This window comes from Callithrix jacchus, chromosome 7, assembly GCF_049354715.1.
Source record: "Callithrix jacchus isolate 240 chromosome 7, calJac240_pri, whole genome shotgun sequence".
Classification (NCBI taxonomy): domain Eukaryota; kingdom Metazoa; phylum Chordata; class Mammalia; order Primates; family Cebidae; genus Callithrix; species Callithrix jacchus.
In genome coordinates, this window is record NC_133508.1 from 93666881 (window position 1) to 93675863 (window position 8983).

The 8983-nt window shown below is 43.9% G+C and overlaps 1 protein-coding gene across 1 annotated transcript in view; it reads right to left on the reverse strand.

Annotated features, from left to right (window-relative positions):
• Positions 1–3171, reverse strand: part of PLPP3 (phospholipid phosphatase 3) — an 86610-nt gene extending 83439 nt beyond the window's left edge. The window contains exon 1 of the mRNA XM_002750869.7: positions 2503–3171. Coding sequence (XP_002750915.1) covers positions 2503–2641 — 139 coding nt within the window. The 5' untranslated portion in view covers positions 2642–3171. The remainder of the gene's footprint in view (positions 1–2502) is intronic.
• Between the last annotated feature and the right edge of the window lie 5812 nt (positions 3172–8983).

The following is an 8983-nucleotide window of genomic DNA, read 5'->3' on the forward strand; positions in this document are numbered from 1 at the left end:
ATTTAATTAGTGATATTTAATTTGGCCTGTGCTCAGGGGAGACACTGATCAACAAGTCACTTTGAAAATGACTGTTGCCATGGTTTTAATGTCAAGGCACCCCTTAAAACAAGGAGGTATGTGCCTCTATAATAAAATACATGGTCCTCTGGTTGTACTCTGTAGTTGAGGCCAGTATCGAACCTCTGACCTCATGGTCCACTCACGTCGGACTTCCAAAGTGCTAGGATTACAGGCGTGAGCTGCAGAGCCCAACCTAATTTTTCTTTTTCTTTTAAAGATGGGGTTTCACACACAAAAAAAATAAAATAAAAAAATACATGGTCCTGACAGCATATTGCTTTTCTGAGATAAACAAAATCATTTTGTTCAAACATAAGACTGGCAGTGAATAAATATAATAAACAGATTAGAATACTAGCTTTGGGGAGATGGGATAGTTGGGGCAAATGAAGAACTGAAACATGCGTGTGCACACACATGCGCACACACACACACCCCTTATTTACACCTTCAATGTACAACAGAGTATCCTGGGTTTTTACATCCCTGGCTAAACTACAGCTGATGGGTGTGTCTTCTTGCAAATTCCTTTACATCTCTTTCCTTTTCACTTTCATGAGACACCATCTCTTGGGACTGCCTTCTGAAATTACAAGGGTGGAAAGGAAATTGTACAAAGGCTATCAAGCATGTTCTAGCTCTGCTTTCTTAATCACAAAGTAGGAGGTAGGAGGGTACCCTGCACAGGCAGTCTAGAAAGACCCTGCCACCAACAAAACAAACTGAGTAAACACTGGGAGTTCCCAGGCAAGTTTACAGCAAACAGCTTCCATGTGTTTTGTGCTTCCTTGTACTCCCCTAGGACCAGGGAAGGTCTTTTAAAAATTCAACAGCTTGGTTACAAGACTTTAATATAAGTATGAATCTGTCCCACTGCGCATGATAATAAGCCAGCTGCTTTCAGGAAGGTAGGCCCCCCAGTGACAATTCCTTTACATAGCATCTTACTGTTGAATTAATACTGAGAGACGTGCAAATGGGATGGGCCACCTGTAGTGACCTCTCTTCCCTTCCACAGAGCACAATTATACCTTCAGTTGTCTCTCCTTATCTGAAGGGGGCCATTCTTATTGATTTGTAATCTCTAAGAATCCTATCTTTTTTTGCTATGGACCATCAAGAGGACACTGCACAGTAAAGAGAGTGCTACAGAAAGAGTCATGAACACCAGGGAGGTATAACTCCAGTCTAAGAAGTCTCTGGTCTGCAAAATCTGCATGGGCAAATCCATTTCAAAGAGGACTTAAGTCTCCGTGCAGGAGTTCTATTTTTAAGGGAGCTGAATTGGGAACACAGATGTTTCTTCAGTTAGCAGAGCTGGCAGAACAGCTCCTGGACCAAATCCGAGTTCTTAATGCAGGAAGGGGCCTTGGAGAGCATCTACTTCAACCCACTCATTCAACTGCTGAGGAAACTGAGGCCCCTGAGGCAGTTAGGTGGCACACCCAGCAAGTGGCAAGAGTGGTAGTGTTCTGATGACGAGTACTGTGCGCTTTCCATTACACCATGATTCGCTTAAAAAGAAATCCTAGGCTGACACCAACCTTGGAAGTCCTGTTCATTCGAGTGAATCGCTTTCTCCCTCCCCTACCGAGTTCTTAAATCCTCCTCACCCTCCCACTCCAATTCCTTTAACTCCCACCGCTGTTTCAGCTGTGGTTTCAGCGACTTTGGAAAACAGAAGTGGACCACTCAACTTTGTGGGAGTGCAATTAAATGTGTGGTCCCCAAACAAGACGGCACTGGCTTTCCCAGTGCCTCAGTGTGCCCATCAGGGAAATGGGGCTCCTCACCCCTGCTGCACCGAGTCAGGGCGGGGGCGAGCTAAAACTGATGCCCGTGAAACAGCCTCCACCTGGCACACAGTAGGCACTCAAGTGATTGCTGAAGCCGTGCCCAGCACCAAGCCCGGGGAGGAGAGAGCCTCCACGAGGGAAGCAAGTGACAAGGCTGGCTTGCCAGTCTGGCGAGCCTGGGCAGCAAAGGCGGAAGGGTTGGATGTTTACATAGAGCTGCGGGAAGGCAGCTAGGCTCCCGGCAGGAGCCCGGCTCTCCGGACGATACATTTCACTCGGATGGAGGGCGACCAGCTGTAAGCTGGCTCCAGAGCACGGCGCAACCAACTTCCCCTACGCTAAAAGGACGAACCCACACCTTCCGCGGGTTTCCGCCCGGGCTTCCAGCCTGGAGATGACTTTTATGGAGGGGGTTTACAGTTGCCCACGAACGCATAAGCACGCCCAGACCCACTCAAGTACAGGCCTGGAAGTCAGTGGGATCGAGGAGGGCGGGGGCCTCGGGCACAGGCGGCGCGAAGGCTCCCCAGGAAGGCTGAGGGGGCCCAGCCGAGCTGACAGCGCGGCGCGGCCCCGGGCTGGGCTGGGACGCGCGCCGAGGGCTGAGGGCCGAGGGGCCAAGGGACAGCGGAGCTGGGCTCACCCATGAAGAGGCAGAAGAGGTCGAGGCAGATGAGCAGCACCCTCTTGCTGCCGCTCCTCCTCGGGTTGTTGTTGAGCGCCGGGCTGCCGCCGTTCTTGCTCTCCGGGACGATCGCCTTGTCGTACTTGTAGTTTTGCATGGCTCTGGCTGCGGCGCGAGCCTCGCGTCCCGCAACGCAGCCACACACCCAGGGGCCCGAGGCTGCTGCGGAGAGTGGCGGGTCGGCCCCGGCTCCGGGCGCGGCGGCGAGAGTGCAGCCCTGGCTGCCTGCTTCCAACTGCAGAAGGTGGTGTTTTCTGTTCCTCCTGTGCGCCTCTGCTTTCCTCTCAACCCTAAATCGTTCGAAAGTCCAAGGGGAAGAGAGCCAGATCCCGAGCAGAAACTTTTGCAGAGCTGCGCTGCTTGGGGCGCGCTTGGCTGTCGCGCGTCTGAGTGCGCGAGCGAGCGAGTGGGCAGCGCGGGCGCTCCGCCACCTTCCTCCGCAGCTGGTTCCTTAATGAATGGGAGCTGCGCTGAGTCCAGCAACTCCGGAGCGCCTGCCCTAACTCCAACTTTTCCTCCTCCTCCTCCTCCTCCTCCTCCTTCTCCTCCTCCCGATCCTCCTGCTCCTCCTGCTGTTGGTGCTGCTGCCGAGGCGGCTGCTGCTGTGATCGCCTGGGTTTGTTTTCTGCACTTTTATTTCACGAGGTCCTTTAAAAAGAGAAGACGTGGGGTGGGGAGAGAGAGAGAGGGACCTCCTTACTTGGCTCGGATGGGATTCAGAAAGCACAGCCCCTTCCTTAAGCTGCCTAAGACGTAGGATAAATAAGGCCACATTTTCCCCCACCCCTTCAAAAAAAAAAAAAACAGTCATAAAAGGAAAAGTTACTCTCAAACCAGAGAATCCGGGAGCCCCTAGCGTTCAGAAACACTAAATTGTCGCAAAAGGAAAAAACTATGTAAATAAAAAGAAACATTTTCTTGCTGGCCTTGGGTCAAGCAAAAGTTAGGGCTGTACAGCTAAAATGCATTTTTTCTCCCGTACAAACTGAGGTTTTCAGGTCTTTATTGTGACTTGAATTATCCTGAAAATATCATTTTCTTTTTCTTTTCTTTTTTTAATTAATTAATTAATTAATTTTTTTTTTTTTTTTTTTTTTTTTTTTTTTTTTGAGGCAGAGTCTTGCTCTGTCTCCAGGCTGGAGTGCAGTGGCGCGATCTTGGCTCACTACAACCTCCGCCTACCGGGTTCAAGTGAGTCTTCGGCCTCAGCTTCCTGAGTCGCTGGGACTACAGGCGCGCGCCACCACGCTCAGCTAATTTTTGTATTTTAGTAGAGACGAGGTTTCACCATATTGGCCAGGATGGTCTTGATCTCTTGACCTCGTGATCCGCCTGCCTCCGCCTCCCAAAGTTCTGGATTACAGGAGTGGGCCACAGCGCCGAACCACTGAAAATAGAATTTTCAAGGGAAACTGGCTTTTTGTTTGTATGTTTGTTTAAGATATTAACACCCAGTACTGTGCTAGATTTTGGAGAATACTAAAATGAAAAAGACTGCACAGACTGCACAATTGCGGAACCACTTCTCCTGGATTTGAATCTTGTGACTCCGTGCCTCAGTTTCCCCAAACATAAATAGAGATAATCACTGTTCCTGCCCATATAGGGTGGCTGTGAAAACTTAGTTAATCTGTGTAAGCTCTTGGAACAGTGCCCAGTACATAGAAAGTGCACCGTGAGGGTTAGCCATTACCTTTTTTCTGGGTGAAGAAGTCCCAGGCCATCCAACCCCTCTGCTGGCCCCAAGAGTACTTGTACTACTATGGAGAATTCCAGGGCAGCCAAAATGCTCCCTGCCTGAATTTCAGACAGTCTAACACTTTTCCTTAGAGGCTGGCATCTTATTTTTAATTATTGTATGTGAGTTAATCTTTCTTCCAGATAGAGAATAAACATTTCCAGGGCAAGGGCCTTCCCTTGTATCTTCTATGGTGTCTAGCATGGAGCTGGGCACAGTGGACAATAATAGATTTTTTTTTCCAGATACCTCTTTGTGTGCATCCAGAAATAGAAATAGTTGTAGGTTTTTGATACATCACATGAATCATGTTCTTTCTTACACTGACTTGTTTGGGTCTTGATAACTATACACAGCCACCGTCAACCACTTGCCCTTTTTGGTACAATCCTTTCACACTCCACACCCCACACCCCTCCTCTCCTACACATTCTGCCTATAAGGCATACCCTTTCCTCCTCTAGTTAGAGAAATGCTTGTCTTGCTTTAATATCCTCTGAAATGTCACCTCCTCTCTCAGTCCTTTCTTGACTGCTGCACGGAAGTAACTTCACTGTCAACACTTTGCTTGTAACTCTTTTGTAACACTTATCTCAGTCTGATTTGATGTTAGATGGTAAAAACTAGCAAGCCATGTAGGTTATCAGCACCACGGCATCTCTCTAGTATATAGCACGGGATTTGCTGCATACTGAATTAAGTCAAGTTGGGACGGGTTAGTAAGTGGGGCTTGTGAAGAAAGACAACATTGCTATTTTCTGGAAGCAAGAAGCTCTGACTCTCCCAATCAGTTTCGGAGCTGAAGCATCACAAATCAGACACAGCACTCTCAATTCAAATAGCACAGGTAAAAAAGCCAGGGTAGTTCAGAAGACAGAGTCTTGAGATAGCTTTTTATTGAGAAACACCTTCTCTTGAAATGTTAAAAGAGCGGAAACAAAACAAGGCCCGTGTCATAATTATTGACATTTTAAGAAGAATTCAGGATTCCAGGGTCTTTGCCTACTCAACCCTCTTTGTAATTATAATCGACCTTGAAATTCTTAGTCACCAAACCATGCTTTTGGAGTTTCAATGTAAAAACAAGCTTTCTTGAAACTTCAGTCCTCGCGGATCTTTTCCTCTTTTGAGCACTAAAAGACCTTGAGCATCTGTGCCATTCCGACTGCCACTATATTCCACTGGACACAACCCTATTTTATTAATTCACCTTGCAAATAATGAAACTACTTGCAAAGTGAAATAATGAGACAGGTCGCGTGCAGTGGAATATAGTGGCTCTTCTTACTTGCAAGTGGTCATAATTTGTCCCTCAAAGATTGTTAACTCCTTGAGGGGAGAGCCTTGACCGTGATACTGCAAGAAATAGTGGTGAATTCCTAAGCCAAAGAAAGACATAGTGACTACATGAATTGTGTAGGTACCTCCTTGTGTCTTTCCTGTCTGCTTTTCCTTATCTGTGAAATGACTTTTATTAGTTTAAGAATAAACATATTCTTAAAAGTCAGACTGGCTGGGCGAGGTGGCTCACGCCTATAATCCCAGCTCTTTGGGAGGCTGAGACAGGCCAGGCCTCTGAGACCAGCCTGGCCAACATGGTGTAACCTCACCTCTACTAAAAATATGGGTGTGGTGGCACAGACCCATAGTCCCAGCTACTCCCAGAGGCTGAGACACGATAATCACTTGTACTGGGAAGACCGATGTTGCAGTGAGCCCAAATCACGACACTGCACTCCAGTCTGAGCAACAGAGGGAGACTCTCTCAAAATGTCTGTTATTTTAAAAGCAGATAAAAGAGAAAATAAACGAATGTTTAAATAAGAGTTTATATTTTCATTTATAAGGCTCTGGGGGCTAAAAAAGATCAGTGTTAATTGATTTAAACTAAAAGATCATAATGTTAATTGATTTATGTAGTTCAATGCAAACAGGTATTATGTTTCGATAACTCTTCAAGGGACCGCTACAAATACTTGTTATTATAAAACTGATTTGAGCAAGTAATAAAATATAGTGTCAATATCATTCTTTAGATAATGGGAAATAAAGCTGCCTAACCAAACGTATAAATTTGAAGGCCCCTTTGCCTTAAACCCTAAACTTGCATAATCTTGCCACCAAATAAAATGCAACAGAACAGACTTGATAATTTAGAATGGTGTCATTTCAAGGTAATTAAGTAATTAGAATTTCTGGCAAACAAACTTACCAAAATTCACACATTAAAATGACATCCAGTGATTAAATTGGTCTGTATAAGCACTATAACATCAGCAGGGATAAATGCCTTTTTAAGATAACTTATTACGTGTGGCAACTACAGCACATCATTCTTAAATACCTGATAACTCCCAACAGATTTAAATGGCCTTCATTTCTAAGAGCTCTTGTTCCCTCATAATTTTCTTCCTCTCTCCTTTTGACGCCTAACATTTAATAATTAATAATTTTTATTTTTGAAAAGGTATGAACTGGATCTGAAAATATTTAAGAGAAAAGTAGCTGAAGGCCAGGTGTGGTGGCTTATGCCTGTAATCTCAGCACTTTGGGAGGCCAAGGCGGGCAGATCGCCTGAGGTCGGGAGTTCAAGACCAGCCTGACCAACATGGTGAAACACTGTCTTAAAAAAAAAAAAAAAAAAATAGAAAGAAAGAAAAGTTGCTGAGTCCCTTTATATAAAATTGTACAGTCAAAAGGTAAGAGCCCATGTTTCTTAGCCGTTAAAATTAACTTAAGAAGACATAGATGTTTTGGCTAAGAAGCGTCTGTTTATCCAGATTCTTCCAAACTGTTATATATACATTCCACCTCTAGTTTTTACTAAACAAATATTGCTGGCTTGCTGCTACAAGTGTTGGATTTGATATCACGAGTGCTTCCAGAGGACTGAACAGAGACAGCTACAGTAATACTCCTGAGAAAAGGCAGGAAGGGGCAGGGGTTTGGAGGGAAAATCTTGGTTCTGATGTTTGGCCGGAGGCAAGCTGCATGACCTCCCTGAACCTCAGTTTCCGCAGCTTTTAAATGGAGCGGACATTTTTCTCTAGTTCTTAGGCAGGTTAAAAATTATAAATGAAATAATACATTTGAAAATGCCAGGTACACAATAGGCAGTCAATAAATATTATTTGAATGTTAATTTTGTTTTTTCTTTGAGATAGAGTCTTGTTCCGCCATCCAGGCTGGAATGAAGTGGTGCAGTCTCGGCTCAAGGCAACCCTCCTGGGTTCAAGCGATTCTCGTGCCTCAGACGCCTGAGTAGCCGGAATTACAAGCATGGCCACCACACCTGGCTAATTTTTGTAGTTTTAGTAAAGACAGGATTTCACAATGTTGCACAGGCTGGTCTTGAACTCCTGGCCTCAAGCAGTTTGCCCACCTTGGCCTCCCAATGTGCTGGGATTACAGGCGTGAACCACTGCATCTGGCCAAGTTGAATGTTAATATTTTCAATGAACACTTTATTGCTACAAAATACCTCATTTAAATACAGCTGTTTAAAGAGCATGTATCAAGTACCACCTTGAATATACCATTTAATTGTAGTCACCCGTCCCTAAATAAAATAACGTCTTCAGCCTCTCAACTCCTGTCTTTAAAAAATATACAATTTCTTGAGGTTTCAGAAAATAATAACTCAAAATACTTATTTTCTTGAACGATTTACTTATACATTGTTTTCTTCAGAACTGTTTGTGAAATCCAAGAAAAGCCATTTGCTTAAGCTAATAATCTCATGAGAGTACAAGTGAGAGTACTTTCATTTTAAAAGCACTTTCACATCTATTATCTTATTTCATCCTTACAACTCACTGAAGTAGGTGGAGTTGCTATCATTAGTCCCATTTTACAGATGAGAAAACTGAGGCAAGCTCATTTAACTGGATAGAACTGGTTTTCCCCATAGGTAAAATGAAAATGATTCTGCCATTAGGTCATGCAGGGTTAAGTGTATAATGCTTTACAGTTTATATGATACAGTTATACTTCTTACAGTTTATAATGCTATTTACATTCACTGACCTCATTTTCGAATAGATAAGGCGGAGATTATTATCCTTGAAATAAGAAAACTGAATCTTGGAAAGATAGGAGATTTGATTAAAGTTGGAAGTGAGGAGATTCCTCAAGAACCACTAGAATTCAGATCTCTTAATTTCTAAAGTACGATTCTTTTCTTTACCCCACAAGGTCTCACACTGAAAGTGCTCAGAAATTTCTGCTGTTCAACAGTGAATTCACAGAGTAACTTAGAGGGACTGAAGAATTAGCTTCATATCTTTAATAAAGAGACAGAGATGAAGCTGTATTTTGTTTTAATTTCTTACAGGCTTGGAAGGGAACAATATTGTTGCACCTTGTGTCTCTGAAACACATTTGATTTCATAGTTTGTCAAGCAGTTTTTTGTTACAAAAAGGGAGCCTTAAGAACACAAAATTGTAGTAGTACTGAAAAGCAGTCGGATTCATGTCAACATTTTGTACCTTTTTACAAGTAGTAATCTTCTCTTAGCTAGAAATTAGAGCCATTAACAGCTGATCTTATTAGGCAATTCAAACAGATAATGTTCATTAAAAAAAACGAATCTAGAATGGATGGAGGAACTTGCAAATAAAGATGATTCAGAGAATCTCCAAAACTGGTCAAGCTAGAGCTTGGCTGATAACTTAAAAGGAGACTCATGCTGCCACCTTGTG